The sequence below is a fragment of the Stigmatopora nigra genome, chromosome 12 (assembly GCF_051989575.1).
Source record: "Stigmatopora nigra isolate UIUO_SnigA chromosome 12, RoL_Snig_1.1, whole genome shotgun sequence".
NCBI lineage: Eukaryota > Metazoa > Chordata > Actinopteri > Syngnathiformes > Syngnathidae > Stigmatopora > Stigmatopora nigra.
In genome coordinates this window covers 999,040-1,025,584 of record NC_135519.1, presented here as the reverse complement: position 1 = coordinate 1,025,584, position 26,545 = coordinate 999,040, and the positions used below count along the sequence as shown (strand labels likewise).

Genomic DNA, 26,545 nt, shown 5'->3' with positions numbered 1-26,545 from the left:
TATATATATATATATATATATATATATATATATATATATATATATATATATATATATATATATATATATATATATATATATATATATATATATATATATAATTTGTTATGTCCTCATGCAGAAAAAAAAATACCTAATTAAAATATATATATACGGCCTGTTACTGATAACAACATTCATTTAGGATAACAAGTTACAGATAACATTCATTTGGAATAACAAGTTACAGATAACAACATTCATTTAGATTCTAAATGAATGTTGGTATCTGTAACTTATTATTCTAAATGAATGTTGTTAACTTTAACTTGTTATTCTAAATGAATGTTTTATCTGTAACTTGTTATTCTAAATGAATGTCTTATCTGTAACTTGTAATTCTAAATTTTAGAATAACAAGTTACAGATAACAACATTCATTTAGAATAAGAATTGAGAATATTAACGGCCAAACAAACAAGTAATCATAACAGTAAAAAAGTAGTTATAACAGTAGATACTGTAATTTACGCCAGCATAGAAAACATTGAGATTAATCTTTGAATGAAGGTTCTCAGCAAATCATTTTGAATATATATTTCCTAAAATAATGGGAAATTATTTAAAATTAAAATACATTTAAGAGGTATATATTTCTGCGTATCTCGAACTTCAAAGAGATATCAATTAAACAACTGCTACTTTGTCTTCATTTGTTCTCACGGCTGCAAGAAATGATTCCACAGTGCTAAGCAATTGATGGGGAATAATCTTTTACTTTTACATTTACAACATTCAAATATGGTGCTGTTGCTTAATAAAAATATTCCTGAATACTCTTCCCATGACAAGAGTATTCAGGAATATTATTTATATTCATAATATTTATAATGTGCTAAAATCACGCGGAAAACGGCATTTAATGATTAAATACAGATACTGTAGCTCTTTGGAAGCTTAAACTGAGCCCAGGGTTGTGATTTCCCCGGTAAAAGACAGCCATGGACGTCAATGGCGAAAAAAACAAAAATGCACTAAAATGACTTTAAATTCAGCCGAAAACAGCATTAAATGAATAAATATGAATACTGCAGCATAAATAAAAGTACTGGCGATTTTTAGAGACTATAACTGAGCCCAAGGTGCTTGATTTCTCGGTAAAAAGTGCACTTTTAACCCGGTACCGGACCCAATTGCAGTAATATTATTTGTCCATCAGGTGAAAGTGTTCTGCCGATTCAAAACCAGTGTAGAGTGAGTATGGTTTATGTATTAAAAGCGAGTCCACTCGGTTCTGTTGGGTCATTTTTGCACGGGGAATGTGTCTAAAAAATTCTGGAGTATGATTCCTGGACTTACTAAAATACAGACTAGAGGGCTTAGAGAACAATACCTGTATGCTTTTTATTAAGCAGCAGCACCATATTTGAACTTGCAGTAGTTGTTTAATTGATAACTCTTTGTAGTTCGAGATACGCACAAATATATACCTGTTAAATATAGTTTAATTTTAAATACTTGGGCGAAATGTTCATCGGAAAGATAGTCGGTCGGCCAAATAGTCGTTCGGCTAATTCTACGTTCGGCCAGATGGTCTTTCGGTGAGTTGGCTGTCGGCCAGATGTCAGTCGGCTAAATGTCTTTCGGCTAGTAGACCGGGCACCCCCTGCGATGGGCCGGCCACCAATTCAGGGTGTCCCCCGCCTCTGGACCGGAGAAAGCTGGGATTGGCCCCTGTAGCCCCTGCGGCCCTAATAAGGATAAAGCAGTTCAGAAATTGAGATGAGATGAGATGAAAATGGAAAGTATGGACAAACTTTGCTATCCTCGTTGACAGCGGTTCTTTATTTTGCAAGGAAACAGGAATTTTTATTTGTATCAGTGCTAAGTTTGCTTTCCCCTACAGTGCGAAATTGCATCAAATGTATGCGGTCGTGCCGCTCCTTACAGAAAAAAATGACTTGTGCGTCTGGCCCACGATTGGATCCGTCACATCTTAGACGCTTTGCTGGGGGGAAAATTTGTCAGATTGATTAGTATGCTTGTGAATACCCATGATATCGTAAAGGCAAACAAACTGTAAGCAGTAAAACAGGGTGGTGACTTCTTACCTCAGTGGTGTACAGCACATATGGTATGACGGGGCCTCAATTGAAAAAAACAATACAATTTCAAGCTGGAAAGAGATAATTTAAGATATTTTTGTTAAGTAACTGTCTGACTGGAGTGGGACAAATGCAAAAAAAAATTGAAATGTAGTAATTTCAGCCTGGAGCGTGAACATACCCTTAATATTCATGTTTTAGTATTATACTGTTCCCGTACTGATGATGGTATTGTTCACTTGTGACCTATTATAATTCCAGGAAAGGCACTGTGGTAAAAACAACAGTTCTGGTGTTTATTGCTGGCTCATTAATGGGCTTTAGCAGAAGTTGTGGTTCACCTGAGATGGTCATACTTGGTCGTTTCATCACAGGGATTCACTCAGGTAATTACATATATATATATTACACACATTTATGTATGTACATATATATATATATATATATATATATATATATATATATATATATATATATATATATATATATATATATATATATATATATATATATATATACATATACATATACACATATATATATATATATATATATATATATATATATATATATATATATATATATATATATATATATATATATATATATATATATATATATATATATATATATATATATATATATATATATATATATATATATATATATATATATATATATATACACATATATATATAATGTGAATTCAATTGTTTTGCCATATAGGTCATGTATCTTTTTTATACTACAGGAATTTCTTTAAGTGTAGTGCCAATGTACCTTGGCGAGATAGCACCAAAGAATCTTAGAGGCTTTCTGGGACTGGTGCCAAGTATCTTTATTGGCACAGGAGTCTTCGCTGCCCAAATCCTTGGATTACATGAATTGTTAGGAAAGGTATGTCTTGTGACTATAACTCCTGGTTGTGGTCAATTTTGGCATGTGCAAAATGTATGGCTGATGATTTCTGATGAATTCGCCACACAGAGAAATTAATCATGCTTGTATAGTTACAGAAGCACTAACAAACTATGCTTGTTTCCTCACCACTATCATCAAAAGGAAAATACACAGGATATCCTTGATTAGTACATTTCAGAGACCCAGACATGACATGAGTGAAAATAAATTTGCTTGTGCACGTACTTCTACTACTTACTGTGGACCCTACTCTTTTCTTTGAATGAACTAGTACTTTGTGTGAACGAACTAGTACATTGTGCACTGATTCTTTCCTTGTGCACAGGGTTCGTACTTTGTGTGCAGGAAGTATTTATTCTATGTGCAAAAAATAGGTGCTGTGAGCACACTAAGTAGATTTGGCACCATCTGTGGCACAAGGGTATAAACGTCTAGTGCCCTTACTTTGGTCTTTTGGCTAAAGCTACAAGGTGGACCGTGTAGACATGATCAAATGTTATTGTAGGCTGGGAATGAGCAAGAAGACATTTTTTAAAACCTGTCATTGCGAAGAGTCATTATTTTTAAGAGACATTGGAACAGAATGCTGAGAGGGAGTGGCTGGTTCCTCCACCCGTTGGCCATATGTCTGTAGATGGAGGTTGTTTGTTGAGTGATGTGGTGACCGTGGGGTGGACCCAATGAGATGATCTGTCCCCATTTTTCTGGACTGCATACAGTCCGCCCTGTACAAGGGGTGTTCCTCATCCATCCTTCGGGTCTATATTGCGGTGGTCTTGTCTCACTATGCCAGGGTTTCCGGTGGCTCTATCAGGAGCCCCGAATTGGTCTCCTCAAAGAGGCTCCATGGCCCCAGCCACACAGGCGTCCATGTGCCCCAATGTAGAATCTATGGTTGGTCCTCGATGGATTGTGCCAAACCCCATTCGATCCACTAGATTTGACTGAGCTTAAGTGGGTGGCCCATAAAGCGGCCTTCCTACTACCCATTGTCGCTGCTAACCATGTCAGTGAATTGCACGCCTTTTTAGTGAGCCCGCCGTACATGTTGTGGCGCCCGGGGGAATCTATGGGCACTTGTTGGCCTAATGTCGCCTTTGTAACGTCACCAAAGTGTTGACTGGCTCGCATTTTAATCATCCTCTAGACCTTGCGTGAGAGCGCGGACAGACCAGAGCGTTTGTACCAAGTCAGAGCCCTGTGGGCTTACGTGGACACAACAGCGAGTCTATCTGACCGTTCATCTGCTGTGGGTCTCACGGTAGAGGCCCGGCTCCCTCTATGCTGGGCCTTTTTCATCTCCTCTTAGCCATCTCCTGGCACATTTTTCTCGTTTTACTCTCTGGGTATTTTCCAGGTACTCCGTTTTCCCGCCACATCCCAAAAACATGCAGGGTAGGCTGGTTGAACATTCGAAATTGCCCCAAATTATTAGTGGTTGTCCGTCTCTTCGTGCCCTGCAATTGGCTGGCCACCGATTCAGGGTGTCCTCTCCTGGTGCCCGTAGATAGCTGGGTTAGGCTCCAGCACCCACTTTGGCACTTGGCGGATAAGCAGATAAAAAAATTTAATGGATGGATGGAGGGATGCAGGAATAGTTACAACAATATTGACATTTGCGCACAAATTTTGGGTTTCTATTGTGATATTTGTCTTGAGAATGGTGCAAATTTTATATTAGCATTTGTACTAAAGTAAGTAAACATTTTAAATAATTTTGACATTACTCATGTGCAATACTATACTGTTATTCAGGAAGAACACTGGCCATTGTTTCTCTCCGTGGTAGTAGTGCCTACATTAATCCAGTTAATGCTCTTGCCATGGTTTCCTGAGAGCCCCAGATACCTGCTGATTGAGAAGCACAATGTACATGCCACCATCACAGGTCAGTCGCAGAACATATGTTGAATAATTATCACTACAACAAATGGGTGTTTGTTCTAAAGTTCTTAACATTTAACATTGCCCTGTTATAATTCATACTTAAATTAAATCAATTACTCTGACAGTTTACTTTGCTCAAACGTTGTCTCTGTTTTTTGTTCTTTTAGTGCCAGGAATGTGTTTTTTTGGATGATATGGTATATTGCACTGACCTCCACTCTCATATTACTGGCTAAATCACAAGCTCTGATGTCTAAAATTCATTAGTAAATGTCTAATTTCAGTGAGATTGCATCAGAGTTTCCTCCAAAGTGAAGAAGTGACAGGTGGTGCATCCAGGAGGCTTATTTTATTTATTTATTCATTTTCAACATTACTCCTTGTCATGGTCATGGGGTGCTGCAGCATATCTAAACATACCGCAGACGACAACTTAGATCGATCGCCAGTCTGTCGCAGGGTACACAGAGACAGACAACTATTTGCATCCACAATCACTAGGCCATATAATGGCTTATCGATCACACGCTGTCTGCACTGGAGTCGGGCAAAAGACTGCACCATCGGGTGGCCCTCATTTAGTTCTATATTTTCAATATGATAATTTTTGGAGGGCCCCCGTGCAGAGCAGGCTTAGCATGAAATCTAAAAGTTAACATACAGCCAAAATATGGCTACATATATGGTATATGGTAAATAAATATTAGACCGAATATTATGACAGTCCCCAAACGGTCACTTCCGTCATCACCAACAACACATGTCTCTGAGTTGGGAGACCATTGTAAAATATTACCCAAGGATTTTATTTGAAATAATACCTTGCTTGAACGGCAACCAGTCGATGATTACTGGTGGCATCACTTGAATCAGTTCAATTTCAATCAAGCTTATTTTCTAAAGGCAACAACTCTTTTCCTGCTATGAATGTCTTGGAGGCAAAACGTAGTTGGGTCCAAATGCAGGAAAGTAGGTGGACAAAAGTGAGTGAAAGTCCTAACAAGGTTTTAACAACAAAAAGGCAATGTACAAGATAAAACCTTCAATACAAAAAAACTGGGAAAAAGTAACAAACCAAACATACCGAGAGGAAAAAAAAGGAGGGAAGACGCAAATCAACAACATATGACGTAAACCAAACGTCACCTCAAATGTGATAGAACAATACACCCCCAATGGGGTTTAAATACAGTTATGTGTTTGACAAGAAAATTAGTGACAATTGTGTCACACGAGCAGGAAGAACACAGCAGGGGAAATTAATTGCTTATCACATGAACAGGACATGTAAGCCATAATGCCTAAACCCCAACAAAACGTGACATTTCCAAACCACCTATAATCACAAGGGTTGGGGGGGTTGCTCGAGCCTAGCCCAGCTAGCTATGGACCCCAGGCGGGAGACATCCTGAATCGCTGGCCAGCCAATCACAGGGCACAAAGAGACAGACAACCATTCAATTCACCCTCACAATCATACTGAGAGGCAATTTAACCAGCCTAACCTACGTGTGTTCGAGCTATGGGAAGAAACCGGAGTACCCACAGAAAAACCACACAAACCCAGGGAGAACATGCAGACTCCACCCAGTGAGGACTGATCTGCGATCAAACTCTGGACCAAAGAACTGTGAGGCCGATGCGCTAACCACCTGTCCACTTGGCCCGGAAAATTTAATATACAACATAAAATGTAGAAAAACAGCAGGTCCCCAAAAAATATAATTCCTTTAGCATCTGTTAGCAAAATTTTATATGAGATGTTTGCATTTTAAAACTGTCAAAGTTAGCAACATACCTGTCAACATATGTTTTCCCCTTATTATATGTTTTTTGGATCATTTCAAATTGTGTACGCCGTATAACAACTTTTGAATGGGAATTTTTTTTAATACCGCTCTCGTCTTATCCATTTCTGTTCTAATTTGTATCATCTCAGTCACTAGTCACTGTGCGCGTCAGCAAGCAATGTACCCTGACAGTCAAGCTGTCAGCGTAATACAGCGACATTTAAAGAATCTCGAATTCAGTGCCTACAAAAGCGCATCAACTGATTGGTCACCCCGTCCACTTTAGAATTTTTTTTACTTTTAATTGTGCCCTGTGAGTAAATATGTGCTGGGTTTTGTTTGTAAGTTTATGATTGCTTAATAAGGAGAATCTCAATCATTCATAAGGGGAGCAATTAGCTGAGGTTAAGTCGGACTAAAGTTCTAAATTAAATTTCTTTTCATCAAGTAAAAATGAGGGTGTCACAGGCATGCATGTTCCCTGCAAGGTTTTGCCCAAAAGTTGTATACACATTTCAGACCTTTTGCTTATGTATGGAACATCTCTTCCCTAGCTCTGAAGTGGTACAGATCAAATTGTAACATACAAGCTGAGATTGAGGAGATGCAGGAAGAGCAGCATTCTTTGACATCTATGAAAACACTCTCAGTGTGGAACCTGCTTCTTGACGACACAGTCCGCTGGCAGGTCCTAAGTGTGGTGGTCATCAACATCGGCATGCAACTCTCTGGAATTGATGCTGTAAGTAGAGTTTGTGTGTATTTATACAGTTGTGGTCAAAAGTTCTCATACACTTCTGAAGAACATAATGTCATGCTCTCTTGAGTTTCCAGTTATTTCTACAACTCTGATTTTTCCTTGATGTGATTGGAACAGATACTTCTATGTCACAAAAACATTGACTTTATTATGGGTTAACAGAAAAAGTGATCAAATCTGCTGGGTCAAAAATATACATACAGCAACACAAATTAGCAATTTTGGTTACTTAGAAACTTGTGTCAGTGAAATGAGCTTCATAGCATGGCCTCTTAACTTTTTGTGAGTGATTATGAGTGACAACAGCTGGTGACATCTCTGAGGCCTTTTAAATAGGGCTCATTGGATTCAAACGCCCACAAACACCACATTGGGAAAGTCAAAGGAGCCCAGCATGGATCTGAAAAAGCGAATTCTTGACTTGAACAAGTCAGGAAAGTCACTTGGAGCCATTCAAAGCAGCTGCAGATCCCAAAAGCAACAGTGCAAACAAGTGTGTGTAAGTATGAAGTGCATGGCACTGTTTTGTCATTGCCAAGATCAGGAAGAAAAGGCAAGCTATCACCTGCTGCTGAGAGAAAATTGGTCAAGAGAGTGAAGATTTATCTGCCAAGCGTGTTTTTCATCTCCATGGACTGAAAAGCTCCCGTGCAAGAAAGAAGCCCTAGCTCCAAAAGCGGCACCTCAAGGCTTGACTGAAATTTGCTGCTGATCACATGGACAAAGATAAAACCTTCTGGGGGAATGTTCTGTGGTCAGACGGAAAAAAAATCGGGCTGTTTGGCCACAATGACCAGCAATATGTTTGGAGGAGAAAAGGTGAGGCCTTTAACCCCAAGTACACCATGCCGGTGGTGGTAGTATTATGCTGTGGGGCTGTTTGCTGCCAATGGAAGTGGTTCTTTACAGAGAATAAATGGGATAACGAAGGAGGATTACCTTCAAATTATTCAAGATAACCTGAAGTCATCAGCCCGAAGTTTGGGTCTTGGCCGCAGTTGGGTGTTCCAACAGGACAATGATCCCAAACACACATCAAAAGTGGTAATTTAATGGCTAAATCAGGCTCGAATTTAGGTGGTCGAATGGCCTTCCCAAAGTCCTGACTTAAACACCATTGAGATCTTGTGGACAATGCTAAAGAAACAAGTTCATGTCAGAAAGCCATCAAATTTTACCGAACTGCACCAATTCTGTAAAGAGAAGTGGTCAAAGATTCAACCAGAAGCTTGCCACAATCTTGTGGATGGCTACCAAAAGTGCCTAATTGAAGTGAAAATGGCCAATTGACATGTTACCAAATATTAGTGCTGCTGTATGTAGATTTATGACCCAGCAGATTTGATCACTTTTTTCTGTTCACCCATAATAAAGTCATAAAAAAAACCAAACTTCATGAATGTTTTTTTGTGACAAAAAAGTATCTATTCTAATCACTCTATCAGAAAAAAATCTGAGTTGTAGGAATAACAGGAAACCCAAGAGAGCCATTACATTGTTCTTCACAAGTGTATGTAAACTTTTGACCACAACTGTATCATTACCTTCTTAGTAGCGTGTTTTTTGAAATACAGAAATGATACCAAATAGAGAATGTGCTTTGTCTCCATTTCTGAAATGTGGAACGAGAGTTGTGGCCCTCATGTGGTCTGTGACTATCATGGCGCCAATTCCCAAACTAGTTGGTGGTCACCAGTAGTAGGGGATGCTCATATACTGAATGACCCTTGGGACTGTTTTGGCCAATGAGAGTCGAGAGGTAGCTGATGGATATCGACAAGCTGCATAGAACACAATTAACTTTGGGGATCTCTGAGGCAGACGCTTGGGCCTGGGAGGTGTTTGGTGAGAGAATTGAAGATGACTTCCATGGACAAATGATTTTTTCCATCTACAGAGTGAAAATACTCCTCACCATCCCTCATAAAGTCTATTCAGGGGTAGTAGAGATGGGGTCTGAGGGAGAAGGAAACGCCTTGCCGATGATCATTTCGGAGCATGGCTTGATCACACCGATTACTTTGAGATGTGGCATGGTGACCGATTCGAAACCTGGCTTGACGACGGCGACCATTTCAAATCTTGACGGGATGACGACGGCCATTACAGGTCTTGGAGTGATCACGACAGGCATCTTGAGACTAATTTTGGTACAGGGCAGGATGACGGTGACCACCTTGAAGTTGGACAAAATATTCCCTTGGACAGTTGGATAAAATACTTTTCCCTTTGAGACCCTGCATGACAATGTGGGAAATTTTGGAGGCATGGCAAAAGGAAGACTGTCGCCTTGGTCCAGCGTGCTGGTGTCCTGGTCTGGTGCCCCGGTCCAGTGCGCTGGCGCCACGCTCCACCATACTCGCCCCACACCCTCGCGTCAACGCCCCATGCCCTCGTGCCGGGGCCCTGTACTCTCGTGCCGGCACCCCACACCCTCGCCCCACACCCTTGTCCTGACTCCGGCACCCCGCACCCTCGAGTGGGCGCCCTGCAATCTTGTGCCCACGCCGGCGTCCGTGTGTCGACGCCGGCACACCGCACCCTTGCACCCTTGGTGCATGCTTGGAGGCCGTAGACAACGACGGCGGCGCATGCTTGGAGGCCATGGACAATGACGCCGGCACATGCTTCCCTTGCGCCGATGCCGACACCCCGTGCCCTCGCGGCGTTGCCCCGCATTCTCGCGCCCCACACCCTCACGCGGTCGCCCCGCACCCTCGCCCCACACCCTAGCCCTGACGCACCCTTGCGGCCCGCACTCTCGCACCCTCGAGCGGGCGCCACGCACCCTCGCGACGATGCCCCACAACCTCACGTCCACCCCGGCACCCTTGCGCCCACCGCACCCTTGCACCGGCGCCCTTGCGCCAATGCCGGCCCACCGCACCCTTGCACTGGCGCCCTTGCGCCAACGCCGGCACACCGCACCCTTGCACCGCCGTTCCGCACCCTTGCACCTGCGCGCCGCACCCTTACACCGACGGCCTGCCCCCTTGCACCGACGCCGGCGCTCCGCACACTTGGCGGCGGCGGACGACGACTGCGGCACATGCTTGGAGGCTGTGGACAACCACGGTGGCGCATGCTTGGAGGTCATGGATGACGATGCGGCGCATGCTTGGAGGCTGTGGATGACAACGGCGGAGCATGCTTGGAGGACTTGCCCCGGCGCCCCACACCCTTGCGCCGATGCCCCGCACCCTCGCGCCGACGCCGGCAAACCGTGGCTGTGGACGACTGCGAAAACCTGAAGACTGAGAGCGGAGAAGACGATGCTTCCAACAGTAGCACCTTCATAATTTGCATAATCCTGTACATCAATGTTATCACCATTAGGCTGTCTAGTAAGCAGATACAATCCATGCAATTTGGAATTTGTTAGAGCAATTGCACCAACCATAAGTTGGCCTAGCAAAGAGCGTAACCAGGGGGTAAGACAATTCCCATACATTGTCAAAGTTTTAGCATAAACAGCTATTGATTTCACCTCGATCAAGGCCAATTTTTTCCATTTGCCGAAGGGCTTATCCCACAAGTCTGCCAGAAGGTGGACAGTCCCACTCCAGAGTGCCCTGTCGTTTCCAGTTCAGGGTCTGCAGGCCTTCAACGGCTCAGGTTAGGGATGCATTGGGGGATGTGTTGTTGAGTGCAACATTCTCAAACATTGCATACGCCCCCTAGTCTATCAAGAGCACATCAAGCATCATAAGCATATCAACTGCTTGGCGGTCCTGGAAAGCCCCGAGACTGGTGGTTGCCAGGTGTTCCTTCATTGCAAATCCTAGTTCTTTTTTTGAACATTGTGATGGATGTTGTTCACCCTATTCATATTTTTATTTGGCATAACCCTAAGAAAAATAGACTCCTGCTGCAATTTGGCAAGCCAACCCATAAGTCGGAACGTCATCCCTCGATGAAGATCAACGTCGTCGATAGAGGCCAACCGCTGCACCGAAATTCCGAGCCGCCAATTGGATCTCCTCCACTCCATAACAGACACTGGTAAAAACAGTAAAACCAAAGTACTTAGTCCTGTTTCTTTTTTGAGAAGAGTTATATAATTTATTTGCCCCACTTCACCACCATAAGCCAAAACATGGTGGCGCGGCGCACGGTCTACTTGCCGAAAGACATTTAGCCAACTGGCATCTGGCCGATGGCCAACTCACCGAAGGGGCATCTGGCCGAACGTAAAATTAGCCGAATGACTAATTGGCCGACCGACTATCTACCCGAAGAATGTTTAGCCGACGCGCTCGCCCCGCCTCTGGTCGTGTGTGTGTTTGTACAAGTTTTTCAACCATGGCCCGCCGGGCTTATATGTCCCGTTACTGATAACAACATTCATTTAGAATAACAAGTTACAGGTACCAACATTCATTTAGAATAACAAGGACATTTATTCACGGCCAAACAAAGTAGTCATAACAGTAAGTACTATAATGACAGAAAAAAAGGAGTTATAACAGTAGATACTGTAATTTACACCAGCATAGAAAACATTGAGATTAATATTTGAATTAAGGTTCTCAGCAAATCATTTTGAATATTTATTTCCTAAAATCATGGGAAATTATTTAAAATTAGAATGTATTTAACAGGTATATATTTCTGCATATTTCGAACTCAATTGATCACTCAAGAGCTATCAATTAAACAACTCCTACATTGTCTTCATTTGTTCTCACGGCTGCAAGAGAGGATTCCACAGTGCAAAGAAATTGATGGGGAAATATTTTTTTATTTTTACATTGACAAATACATGTCTTAAAAAGTTCAAATATATAACTGCTGCTTAATAAAAAATATTCCTGAATACTCTTCTTGTGTATTCAGTAAATATTATTCAGGAATATTTTGTATACAGTGTTCCCTCGCTACTTTGCGCTTCAGCTATCGCGGACTCAAAGCTTCAGGAATTTTTTCAGGAAAACTTTTTTTAAAGATATTAAGTTAAAACTATAAATTACATCATTTTAAAAGAGGTGGAAAAAAAATATTCAATAAGAATTAGTAATTGCATCAAAAAAAGGCCAAAGAAATGGTCAATAACATGGTGAGAGTTCAGGAATCGCATTGATGACGTCATGGCTGTTTACAGGCGCATCTTCACTGCCCAAAAATAATGTGCACAACTCCCAATAGCGATGTTTCTTACGTGCAAAAAACTGCAGAGGATCCTCAATCCGGACTACTGTGATGTTTTTGCTTGGTGGTGCTTTTATGCATGTGTTGTACGTTTCTTTAAGCATTTTTGAAGGGGCACGCCTACTTCGCGGAAATGCAGCTATTGCGGGGCGTCCCGGTCCCCATTAACCGCGATAACCAAGGGAACACTGTATTTATAATATTTATAATGTGTTAAAATCACGCGGAAATGGCATTTAATGATTAAATCCAGATATTGGAGCTGTTTGGAAGCTTAAACCGAGCCCAGGGTAGTGATTTCTCCGGTAAAGGACAGCCATGGACGTCAATGGCGAAAAACCGCAAAGTGCACTAAAATTACTTTAAATCCAACTGAAAACAGTATTAAATGAATAAATACGAATACCACAGCACAAATAAAAGTACTGGCGATTTCTAGAGATTATAACAGTTACACCCTCCGTTAATGCTATCAGATTAGCTGTTTTTACCCAGAATTAAGGTGGTAATAGTTTCGCATACAAAGTTTGTTTTAGTATCTGTCAATGTATCTTGTATTCCATTTGAGTTTTGCCCTTTTCGTTTATTTTTAGACTGCCCATCTACTTAAAGCCTTACTCAGAAGTTGAGATTTGATAATTTTAAAGTGCTATCGTTGATATAATTCCAGCACTGGTTTCTTACCATGAAACGCCCCACCAGTTGTTGTTAAAGGATTTTGAAAAAAACAACCATTGCAAAACAGTATTAATAATCTTTAATCTTCCAAAAGCTGGTTTTCTTTAATTAAGTCCTTCAAATTCCACAAATGGGTCAAAATATTACTATCTCGCTCTATTCCCAATTCCAACGTTTTCACCAAATCAATCTTTTACCAAATCAATCTTTTACCAAATCAATCTTTTACCAAACAGATTGTCCATCACCTGTAAAGACATTTTTGTTTGAAATCCGAAAAATAACTGTGACAGTAATCGCAGAACCCTGAACCCTGAATTTCCTGCAGGCCAAGTTTTGCTTTATTATGAAATGCTTAACGGAAGTGCGCTCTTAGCCGCTAACTGTGGCCTTTAGCCTCGCTTCAAAAGCAGCATTTCTCCCCTCGCTCACTCACCTTATCTGTCACAAATTTCTTGTCTTGCTTTGTTTACAAATGCCTCCCCAGCGAGGTATCATGTTTGAATTGTCGCTTTTTAGCTGATGCACATTTGGCAACTGTCAACAAATGCAAACATTCATGTGGCTCACCAGAGATGTCCTCAGATGTCTCTTTTAGTGGGATTAGTCTTTGATGATAATCCTCCTTCATTATACCATTTACTCTCTGTAAAGCACCAGTTCCATTTGCAGAAAACAGCCCTAAAGCATAACCACCACCGTGCTTGATTGTAGGCATGTACTTGGGGTTAAAGGCCTCACCTTTTCTCCTCCAAACATATTGCTGGGCATTGTGGCCAAACAGCTCAATTTTGTTCCATCTGACCACAGAACTTTCCTCCAGAAGGTCTTATCTTTGTCCATGTTCTTCATCTTTGTCAAAACAAAAAAGTGTCTGCGGGCAGGCGGTGAGGATCTCCACATGCACAGTCCGGAGAAATGTAAGGTGTGAAATAGGCAGATCGCCAACTAGGCCGGAGACGTAAGGTATGAAATAGGCAGATCGCCAACTAGGCTGGAAACGTAAGGTGTGAAATAGGCAGATCGCCAACTAGAAGGGAAATGGATCATAGGGATGTAATCCGGCATGGAGCATCCAGAGCAGGTCCTGAGACGAGAACAGTGAGTCAGAGCTCAAAACAAACCCACAAGGAACGCATGATGCAACTAACATAGAAACCAGACAAGTTGATAAAATTATATGTTGTTGCGTCCAGTTGGGTTTTAAAGCTCGCTGATGATTAAATGTAATCAAATAAACATTCTTTTCCTGCTTTGGAAGAGGCAGGTCTCAGGAAGGAAGGGGCAGAGACCCCAACAATGTTAGGGTTTATTTTTCATACAAGTCATGATGATTGCTGCAATTTCAAATTCCTTCACAAAAAACTTTTTTTCTTGATAGATTTGGTTCTATACCAATGATATATTTGAGAATGCTGGAATACCTGCAAGAGAAATCCCATACACAACAGCAGGCACAGGAGTAATTGAGATCATTGCTGGACTCATTGGGGTAAGATCATAGTATTTCCATACAATTGAAAAAGTTTAAAGCATGCAGACCCTTGAAAATGTGTGTTTTTACCAATGGTGTTCTCCTGTAGTGTTTCACCATAGAGAAGCTGGGGAGGAGGTATCTTATGGTTGGAGGTTTCACCATGATGGGAATCTGCAGTTCTGGGATAACTTTCACCCTCATTTTACAGGTAAAAATGTTTGTATCTTTAGATAAATGGGTCAAACCAATACTGCTGACCACTACTAATGTTAGTCAGCCCCTACTAGGTTAACATTTATTCATGGATGGGCACCAATTCCTAATTTAGATTGCAATTGCTATCATGACATTCTTGTGATTGTTTACACATATTGTTGCTCACATTCATTCAGTTTTAATCCATACCGTGCATGCTCGTAAGGGTTCCAGGTTAGGTCCTAACCCCCTAACTGTTGGAGGGTTATCTCAGCCTATCCCAGCTATAAAAGCAGACCACACTCTAGATAGGTATCAAGTCAGTGTTAAAATTATGTCGTAAATGTGTGGTCAAGCACTTTTTTCCATTGACGGCAATCTTGCTGTATGAACCTGAATGTTTTGACCAAAACTTTAAAAGGACTGGACTTTGAACAGATGATGTGGCCATCTCTGGATGTCTGTCTGTACCTCCCAATTGAATCATTTTAAAATCTGAATTAGATAGTAGCCAAACGGCTAGTGGTACAGTAACATAATCACACAAATTGCTATATGCACAGAGAACTTCTGCTTGCCCAATTTGACAAAATGGCAATGATAGTAAGTATAGTTTTTTGGTTATAAAAAGAATAGAAAGTGCTGCATGAATTTCAATGTTATTGTTCAAAATAACGTCTGTTAAGAAAGATGAGTGGTTAGCGCGTCGGTCTCACAGTAGAGGACCAGGGTTCAAATCCAGGTGTGGAGTCCGCATGTTCTACCCGGGCCTGTGTGGGTTTTTCCGGGTACTCCGGTTTCCTCTCACATTCCAAAGACATGCATGGTAGGCTAAATTGCCCCTTTGTATGAGTGTGAGCATGAATGGTTGTTTGTCTCCTTGTGTTTTGCAATTGCCTGGCCATCAATTCAGGGTGTCCACCACTTATGGCCCGAATTCAGCTGGGATAGGCTCCGGCACCCCCGTGACCCTAGTGAGGATAAAACAGTTCCGAAATTGTGATGAAATTGAGATTCTTATGAAAAAAAAAACATCTACAAACAACCCAATGACTGTGTTTTTAACCAGATACATAAAATGACTGTCCTATTAGCTGTCAAACTACTTGTCCATATTGAACAGCTCACAGAGTTGAGCACCTTGTAGCCCAGTGCACAAAATGGCTACAACAGAGAAGCAGCACCATATCTTTGCGTCATTGTTCTTAGTCTACGCTTTTGATAAAAGCACCTGGAAAAAAGCAGCATCTTAACACTCAGAATCTATAATATCTAAGAATGTAAACGTGTGCGATTTTCAAACGCAAACCCACTTTATTCATGTACAGAACATATTCGATTTTAGACATATATAACTTTTGGTCAAATATTTTTAATGGCGTACATTTTTATAATGTGTATGGTGTTAGCCAAAACATAGGAAAATATATTTAACAAGTATTAAAATATCTACTTTTCTGTTATTACCAAAATGACACCTGATTTTCTCTTTCTCCAGACTCATTTGTCTTTCATGCGTTATTTGAGTGTATGCTGTGTTGTCGGCATTATCGCTGGATTCTGTATTGGCCCAGGCAAGTTCCTCTTCACCCGATGTTCATTTTTTATGACAAAAAAGCTCACTTGGTTTGCGAAGTCAATTTTCTTCCATGTATTGGGTGGGTTTGTGCGTGGGTCGGTGGGTTGTTTTTTTTTATGTCTGGATTTAAATACATGAAACATGTTGATGGAAATAATACAGGTCTTCAGACACTGATTTGGTACTCACTGCTGAGGGTGGCACAGTCACATTTTGCAAAATCGAGCTAACCAGCACTTGAAATCTACCAATACTCACAAATACACATACAGTGCCATGAAAAAGTACTTGGCCCCTTCCTGATTTCTGTGTTGTTGTTTTTTGCATATGTATTTGCATATGACACATAGATAACCCAAGGAATTAGAAAATGCAGTTTCTAAATGATGATTTTATTTAACAAGGCAGAAAAAAATACAAACTTCTCTGGCCTTCTGTGGAAAAGTAATTGCCCCCTGAACATAACAACGGGTTGTGCCACATTTTGCAGCAATAACTGAAATCAAGCATAAACGATAATTTGTGTCTTTCACAACGCTTTGGAGGATTTTGGCCCATTCTTCTGTGCAGAATTGTTTCAATTCTGTAAAACAAGAGGGTTTTCTAGCATGAACAGCCCAATTCAGATCACACCAGAACATTTCAATGGGATTAAATCCGGACTTCGACTTGGCCACTCCAAAATCTTGACTTTGTTTGTTTTTTTTAGCCTTTCAGAGGTAGAGATGCTGATGTGTCTCGGATCGTTGTCATGATACATGCATCAAGAGCAGTCGAATTTGAACACACCGAGGGACAGACGTTCTCCTTCAAAATTTGCTGGTAGACAGCAGAATTCATTCTTCCATCAATTACAGCAGGTCGTCCTGGTCCTGTGGTAGCAAAGCAGCCCCAGACTATCACACTGCCACCACCAGGCTTCACTGTTAGTACTGTTGTTTTTTTTGAAGGAGTGCTGTGCCATTTTTTCCCTAAATGTAACGGGCCACACACCTTCCAATAAGTTCATATTTGGACTCATCAGTCTACAGAATGTTCTTCCAAAAGTGTGAAGGATCATCAACATTTTTTGGGCAAACATGAGACGAGCCTTTATATTCTTTTTGGACAGCGATGGTTTCCGGCTTTGAACTCTGCCATGGATGGCGGCTTTGGTCAGTGTTTTACTTATAATAGAGTCATGAACATTGACCTTAACTGAGGTTAGTGAGGCTTGCAGTTCTTTCCGTGCTTTTCTAGGTTCTTTTTGACCTCCTGGATAAGTCTCGCACTCTTGGAGTAATTTTAGCTGGCTGACCCCTCCTGAAAAGGCCTGCCAATGTTCACAGTTCTCTCCATTCCAGACTGATAGATTTCCATCACTTTTTTTCGCATTTCTTCTTGAATTTCTTTGGAATGTAGGATGATGCTCTGATCTTGTAGCCTACTTCACTTTTTCTGACACATTCCATTTTAAGTGTGTGGGTGTGGCCTGTGAAATTTTGATTAGTCACAGTTATTTTGTGATTCAACAAAGCAATTACTTTTTCTCAGACGGCCAGATAAGTTTGTAGTTTTTTCGGCCTTGGTAAATAAAATCATCATTCAGCAATTGTATATTTTCTTTTCCCTGGGTTGTCTCTGTGTCGTATGAAAACTGATTTGATAGTCTGTGTGTGATAAATATGAAAAAAAAAAAACTGAAATAAGAAAGGGGGAAAATACCTTTTCACCGCACTGTAAGTGTGAACATCACAAATGGACCTCTGCTATAATATTAAGAGTTGACAGTTTATAAGAGGCAGCAAATTAATTATTCCTGACCATACCTTAACAGTCAGCAGTTAGTTGGAAAAAGGAGATGACAATCATACAATCATTAAGAGCCTCTGATAAAATTTAGCCAATTGAAATTTCAAGGATATAGCTAATCAATCAACTATATACAGGTTTACCTCTATTTATGAATGCCTCTTGGTACAAAATTTTACGGTTCCGAAACCCTTGAATAAGCAAAAGATTCTCCCAAAAATACAAAAACAAAATCTAAGTTACGAAATCCCAAAAAACGGAAATGTATTTCTCACATCCCTTATTTTCTTTTGGAATTGTCCCACAACAACAAGGGACTAAAGATGGTAATTGGCCCTGGGCTACAATCTATCATATCTACATATACAGATGTGGTCCAAAGTTTACACACACTTGCGAAGAACATAATGTCATGGCTCTCTTGAGTTTCCAGTTATTTCTACAACTGATTTTTCTCTGATAGAGTCATTGGAACAGATACTTCTTTGTCACAAAAACAGTCATGAAGTTTATTTCTTTTATGGGTTAACAGAAAAAGTGATCCAATCTGTGGGTCAAAAATATACGTACTGCAACACAAATTAGCAATTTTGGTGACTTCAAAAGTTGTGTCGGTGAAACGAGCTTCATAGCATGGCCTCTTAACTTCTTGCGAGTGATTATAAGTGACGACAGCTGTTGACTTCTCTGAGGCCATTTAAATACTCATTGGATGCAAACACCCACAAACGTTACAATGGGAAAGTCAAAGGAGCTCAGCGTGGATCTGAAAAAGCTAATCCTTGACTTGAACAAGTCAGGAAAGTCATTTAGAGCCATTTCAAAGCAGCTGCAGGTCCCACGAGCAACAGTGCAAACAATTTTTTGTAAGTATAAGGTGCATGGTAATGTTTTGTCACTGCCACGATCAGGAAGAAAGCACAAGCTATTACCTGCTGCTGAGAGAAAATTGGTCAGGAGGGTGAAGATTCAACCGAGAATCCCCAAAAAGCTGATCTGCCAAAAATTAGAAGCTGCTGGAACACAGGTGTCAGTGTCTACAGTCAAGCGCGTTTTGCATCTCCATGGACTGAGAGGCTGCCATGCAAGAAGAAAGCCCTTGCTCCAAAAGCGGCAGCTTAAGACTCGACTGAAGTTTGCTGCTGATCACATTGACAAAGATAAGACCTTTTGGAGAAAAGTTCTGTGGTCAGACGAAACAAAATCGAGCTGTTCGGCCACAATCCCTAGCAATATGTTTGAAGGAGAAAAGGTGAGGCCTTTAACCCCAAGTACACCATGCATACCGTCAAGCACGGTGGTGTTAATATTATGCTGTGGGGCTGTTTTGCCACCAATGGAACTGGTGCTTTACAGAGAGTAAATGGTATAATGAAGAAGGAGGATTACCTTCAATTTCTTCAAGATAACTTAAAGTCATCAGCCCAAAGATTGGGTCTTGGGTGCAGTTGGGTGTTCCAACCGCACAATGACCCCAAACACGTATCAAAAGTGGTAATGGAATGGCTAAATCAGAGTAGAATTACTGTTTCCTTTTTTTATTCTTTTTTTCTGCTGGTGATCATGCCTCCAGGTGATAGGGCACCCTTAATTCAAATATTCCCACGTGAAACAGGGGGATTCAGGGAGTTTCAACACCAGATTCACCTGATGATTGTTTACTTTTCATTGAATGTGTTTCTGTTTAACTCTTTACCATTGTGGTAATATAAATGTACATACTGTGAATGGAAACATGTAATAACAAATGCATATGTTTGCCTGTTACAGCGGGGGTTCCCTTCTTGGTTACAGCGGAACTTTTTAAACAATCTCATCGCCCGGCAGCCTACATCGTGGGAGGATCTCTGAACTGGCTCTCCAACTTTACTGTGGGCTTTGTCTTCCCCTTTTTACAGGTGAAAGAATTGACCAGTCTTTAGAAAATCCTGAGTAATACAAAAAATGTACACGAAAAAGAAAAAAACATTCATTCATTCATTGATTTTCTGAACCGCTTATCCTCACAATGGTCGCTGGGGGTGCTGGAGCATATCCCAGCTAACTACAGGCAACAGGTGAGGGACACCCTGAATCGTGGCCAGCCAATTGCAGGGCACAGAGAGACAGACAACCATTCATGCTCACACTCATACCTAGGGTCTATTTAGAGTGTTAAACCAGCCTACTATGTATGCATGTTTTTGACATGTGGGAAGAAACCGGGATAACAAGAGAAAACCAACACAAGCCCAGAGAGAACATGCAAATCCCACACACTGTGGACCGACCTGGAATGAAACCTTCTTCCCCAGAACTGTGAGGTCGAGTGCCAACCATTCAGCTTGCGGGCTGCAAGAAAAAACATATTTAGTATATTAAATGCAAAAGATTAATATATGGCTATTTGTTTCTTTTTAACCATTGTTGCACTGTAAAACTCTTAAATAAGGGGAACATGATGGGCCCCAAAGACATATTTTATTGCTGGTATTAGCGTTCAAAGATCATATAAAACATACTACATTTTTGCAGTTGTACCGTGGCTTAATAAACATCTTTATACATGAAATATTCAGCAAATTTCAAATCTAAAAGAAAAAAAACGTACTCTTGTAGCATCCTGTATTTTATTTTGAAATTTTCGGGACAAAGTTGCTCTTCCATTACTTTGCTGGCCTTCCATTGGCCTAAGGTTAGTGCACATGTGTGCAAGCAAACTCCACGCAGAAAAATAGGAATATACTCGCGATTTAACGTCTCCTTGTGCCCTGCTGGTGGCTGGCACCTAATTCAGGGTGCTATCCTGCTACAACCCTGTGAGGATAAGTGAGATGGAGAATGAATGAATGTGATTTAATGAGAAAAGCTTGATGTTGGTTGTCCTTGTTTTCACCATCCAAGGCTTTAACAACACATCTACACCATTAATTATTGGAATTTTGCACCTAATGTGTCTCTCCATATTTTGTTTCCTATTTTGCCCCACAATTAGATGTCAGCTGGTTCTTACTGTTACTTGGTCTTTGCCAGTATTTGTCTGACTGTGGCCGTATATGTCTACATGGTCATACCTGAGACCAAAAACAAGACATTCATGGAGATAAGCCAGATGTTCTCTAATAAGGAGGCAGTTCAAGAGACACAGTGTCTTCTCCTGGTGGATCATCTGAAGTTGAAGACGATGAACGGCTACGGAGTCCTAGAAAATCATTCGTCGGAGTTTGAGAGCTCTTCATCTGTACCTTAAAATTGTTTGACATTTTTAGTCATACTTTAGATCTATTTTTTAAAGTGTGCTAAGAATACCACTAGTTTTAGGCCGAAGATTGCATCAATTAACTGTTCAAACAATTTTTAAAATTCCATTACAGTTCATTTCCCAGGCACAGGTCAGTTGGAAACAACTTAAACTGCAAGAGATTGGCACATGGTTTTACTGAAGTGTTTCTTTTAAAGTATTTACTCAAATCTTAAGGTTTACAATACTGAAAAATAGCTTTTGGGCACCTCACAACAATGTAATTTAATACTGTTTGTTCATATGAACACACTCTTTGCTTAACCCGTTTTAAATCGGACTGTACTCTAAAAACAGTACTGAACCTAAAAAAAAATGAAATGCTTTACTCGAAAAGACTTGTATGTGACACACCCTCAGATCATGATATAGTATGATGGATTTTGTTGTGTATATATTGGTATCTCGAGATACGAGCTTAATTTGTTCCGGGACTGAGCTCGTATGTCGATTTTCTCGCAACTCAAATGAACATTTCCCATCGAAATGAACTAAAACAAATGAATTCGTTACAACCCTCTGAAAAAACACCAAAAACAGGATATTGGAATGGAAAAAATGTTTTATATGTTCTAATTTTCCAACTATCAACAAAGTAAAAAATAACTGGTAGTTTAATAATATACTAAAATGTGTTTTATAGAACTAAAATTAAACGGATTTCGCGGAGGATTGAGCAAGAGGGACAGAGACTTTTTGCATGGCAATGCGCTCGTAACATAACATAAACAGATTTAAATGAACTTCATTTAAGATGCAGACACTCAAAAATAAGATTATTCTAACCTTACACCAAATTTAATTCAAATTTTGTTTTAAATTTTAATACCTTTCTTCTACCGGGTTGACTCTATTTGCCCGCCTCCACCCTGATTTCAAATGCAACCTATCGAGGGGCTGTTTGCTTTTCTAATCCTTTCAAAATATTCCGAAAATGATGCACACAAATGTCCTTAAAATAGGATAACGCACGACCACTTGCCAACGAGAAGTAGCATATATAACTTTCGTATTAGCAATCGCCTCGCAATAACTAACGGGGAAAAAATTGAGCAGCCTCACGAGTCTGCTGTCTGCTCTTATATCGATAATGTTCTCATATCTGAAGATGAATATTTGCCCGAAATTTTACACGTATCTCAAATTGCTCATATGTCGGGGCACTCGTGTGTCGAGGTACCACTGTGCGTTTGTCACACTACTTCCAGCCAATCAATTCCATTCACGACCACATGATGACAATTGTTAAATTACACTGACTAAAGACAGCCCAAATAATGTTTGTTTAAGATTACTGAATGTCAAAAACTCCTCATTTGTGCCTTTCACACAATATATAAGTTATAGGTTCATTAATAAATAACTGGTAAAAACGGTGTTTTTGGGTACCTACCTACCCTGTTCTCTATCTAGATTCTAGACCAAATGCTCCTGCCGTGCTTCCAGCATACCATACTGTAAAGCAGCGCGCAAAGATGCTTTGCACAGTGGATCTATAGAAAGTTACCAGAATCTTAGTGTCCAAGTTGTTCCTCCTGAGTACCCTCAGGAAATGGAGTCGTTTCTGGGCTTCCTTCACCACTGCTGTGGTGTTGGTAGACCAGGAGAGCTAGTCCGTGACGTGGAGCATCAGGTATTTGAAGGACTGGACCCTGTCTACCCATCCTCCATTTATGATCAGTGGGGCCAGATCTGTGTTGCATTTGCGAAAGTCAATGATTATTTCTTTAGTTTTTGCGGTGTTTAGTGTGAGATTGTTCACGGAACACCACAAAGACAGTTTGTGGGAGGGACAAACGTGAGTCGGGAAAAACATCATGATGGAGCATCATGATGTATAAATAGGCTGTAATCCTTGTGGCAACTGTCACAATTTAGGCATATAGCAACATTTAGATTTTAGTTTGGAATTAAATTCAATTAAATTCAGAGTGCGGTCCCCAGTTTTTCAATTGGGACCTCCAGGCAATCATACATGGAAATAATGAGGTGACTGTGTGATCATTCAGTTTTGGGAGGCCATGTGGACTACAGAGGCAGTGATTGGATTATACTATTATATTTTATAGACAAAAAAAGGTAAATATTGATAAAGACGAATGTTTTTTTCTCAATTTTTTTCACATTTGGAATCGATTTCAAAGATGTAAACTGCTCTACGTGCAAGTAAAAATCTAGGATTTAGGGTGTGAGTCAGAACTCTATAATGATAACAAGATATTTCTTTCTGGATCCCTCTCTGTGGGGAAGGGAACGAGAAATGATGCAAACAGAAACTATCTGAGTAAGTGATGTAGGCACTTAAGGTTTGTAATTGCTTATAATTGCCAGGAGACGGCAGCAAAGTACTTTATCCTCCAACACATTGCTACAGCCTGGATGAAAGTACGTGGCTCCTCTCCTCTGTTAAATAAATAGTTGTTTGGTAATGAGTTGACACCGGACAACGCCAAAGCAATACTTTTGTATTGTACGTTATATGGCATAACTACTAAACCTGCAAATTGCAAATGGTTGAGCAAGAAAATGGGAGGAATCGAATCGAAATGGCTCTCTTGGAAGTGGGGGCTACTGCTTATTTGTGCGCTGTTCTTGAGAGTTTATATATTTCTGAATGAAATGTTCAAACTCACCTTTCGGTTATTTTAACCTGCTACAGTTGAATGTGATCATTTAGGACTGTTTAATTAATCTTCCAGCCATTTAAAACAATGTTGTTTGACATTGTATAGGATTGTGACGCTATGCAAATGCAAATGTTCATAAAACATATTTGTACACGGCGGCTGAGTGGTTAGCGCATACTTTGGCAAACTACGGCCCAGAGGCCACATTCGGCCCGTTGATGTTGTCCAAAGAGTTTTTTTCTCTCCAAGATGGCGCCGTCACGCGAAAGCCAGTAGCAAGAGCTCTGTCCACTCTTATTTGTTTTTTGTGTTTTACAGCCCCTCTATTAAATTAAATTTTAATATTTCTTAATACATTCCTTTTTACTTTACTTTGTACTTTATATTTTTTACTTTAATGATGAGAGATGAGTATGTTGATACTTTAGTCCTTTTTTCTGTTTATGTTTCATATGTACTTTTAACGGATGCAGTTTTTTTTTTATATGTATCGTATCTTGTGCTGCCCCGGCCCAGCTGTCAAATTTTTAAAGTCAATGTGGCCCACGGGCCAAAAAGTTTTCCCAGCCCTAGGTTATCATGTTGGCCTCACAGTTTTGACGGTGGTCTCAAAATTAAAAAGATCGGATGTTGATTTTTCCTGAAATACAGACTTAAAGATAAAAACATAAAGAGCAATTAGCATGTAATTGTAATTGCAGACTCAGATTTTGTGGGAGAGCGATGCGACAACTGGGGGTGGGCAAATAATTCACAAAGGGCTGCAATGGACGTGGGTTTTCATTCCAATCCATAAGGAGGACACCTTTTCACCAATCTGATGTCTTACAAGTGCAATAAGTGGATTGTAGTCAGGTGCTTCTCTTTTTCTGCAGAAATATAATTGGTTAAAGTGTCTGTGTTGGATCGGTTGGAGCAAAAACCTGCACCCACAGCCGCCCTCAAAGACTGTTTTGCCCACCCCTGGTCTTGATTAAAGGATTAGGTTGCCGTAGTTTGGAGATTTGATTGGCGGCTGGAGGGGAGGGGTTGATTGATAAGGACCCCCCTGCTATTTTAGCGACAGCTCCTGTCAGAGAGCCACCTAATGTCACATCAGATGAATCAACTTGTACAGCTTGTTCCCACCCCCAATGTACACACACAACCACACACGCTGTGAGAACAGTCTTTTTTTGCTTCAGGAAGTGGGAAATAAACACATTCCATTGTGTTTTGGAGTTCATAATATATATTTAAAAAAAGACTTTTCCCCCAACCATTAATTATCAATCAGAATCTCTTTTTATTCATATTTGTTAGCCCGCATAAACACTTCTTACATTTTAAATTCATTACACACAATTCTTGAAGAATGGTACAACTATTTCATCAGAGTGGGTAGATTGTGATAATTAAGCATCTGAAAAATGTAAGAGATATCAAGAAAAAAATTGGCATGTAATTATCATATCAGACAACTCTGGATGATTGTCCCTTAGCACAAAAAATACTACATAATTTTCATCCAAACATGTCAAATTGTCTGTAAACTAAAAATATTTCAATAGATGCAAATAAGACCCCTGTTGAAATGTGAATCATTAAAAAAAATCCTATTTTGTCTAAGTTGTTACCTTTAGGGCCTCCTAGACTGGTGCAGGTGAGGAGTTGTTTTATTTGATTGCAGGTCGATTGTCACACGGGTCGGGTAACCAAAGGTGGCAGCAATCACCATCATCCACCTCTAAAGGTCTAGTGGATGCATTAACACATTGCCCAATTAACTCGCCTGATTTAACTGTCAGTTGTCGTGTAAGTTGACTCTTATCTTTAGCTCCCAATTTGAATGCATTTGGATCTTGGGATCTAGGATCTGCTCTCTACGCCTTTCTTCGGATACCATGCATGCATCAATTTAGTGCCAGTCGGCAAAATGCCTCACTGGCAGCTTCCAAGTGACTGCTCATCCCCTTGTTTAATAAATGCATTTTACCCCCTACCTGTGCCCCTCATGTGTCTGCTCCCGGATTCCCTCCGCCACCGCGAATCCTAAGAGTAATAGACTCACACATCAATTATTATGTTTTTAAAAATCCATTGCAAATACAGTTCTACCCAACAGTATCTATGTATTCAGATTTGAAAGGTGTCAAGACCAATCACAATGCGAACCTTCCTTGCTATTTCAGTCCGCTGATGCGGTCCTGCAAGAGAAAAGGCATGTTCTGAGAAGGTCAGGTGAGTTCATTCTCTAGACTGGGAAATCAAATACTTTAACACTAGTGCATCAATTTGTCAGGAAGAAAAGTGAAACTTTCAGATCGTATTTGTCATGTCCACAAATTG

The 26,545-nt window shown here is 40.4% G+C and overlaps 1 protein-coding gene across 1 annotated transcript in view; it reads left to right on the top strand.

The window, feature by feature from the left end:
* The window catches only part of slc2a15a (solute carrier family 2 member 15a), a 38,383-nt gene extending 12,224 nt beyond the window's left edge, over window positions 1-26,159 (top strand). Inside the window, exons 4-12 of the mRNA XM_077730229.1 lie at window positions 2,346-2,470; window positions 2,836-2,981; window positions 4,761-4,893; window positions 7,237-7,424; window positions 14,650-14,760; window positions 14,852-14,953; window positions 16,439-16,514; window positions 20,081-20,208; window positions 21,285-26,159. Of these exons, the coding sequence (XP_077586355.1) occupies window positions 2,346-2,470; window positions 2,836-2,981; window positions 4,761-4,893; window positions 7,237-7,424; window positions 14,650-14,760; window positions 14,852-14,953; window positions 16,439-16,514; window positions 20,081-20,208; window positions 21,285-21,539 (1,264 nt within the window). The 3' untranslated portion in view covers window positions 21,540-26,159. The remainder of the gene's footprint in view (window positions 1-2,345; window positions 2,471-2,835; window positions 2,982-4,760; window positions 4,894-7,236; window positions 7,425-14,649; window positions 14,761-14,851; window positions 14,954-16,438; window positions 16,515-20,080; window positions 20,209-21,284) is intronic.
* The last annotated feature ends 386 nt before the right edge of the window (window positions 26,160-26,545 follow it).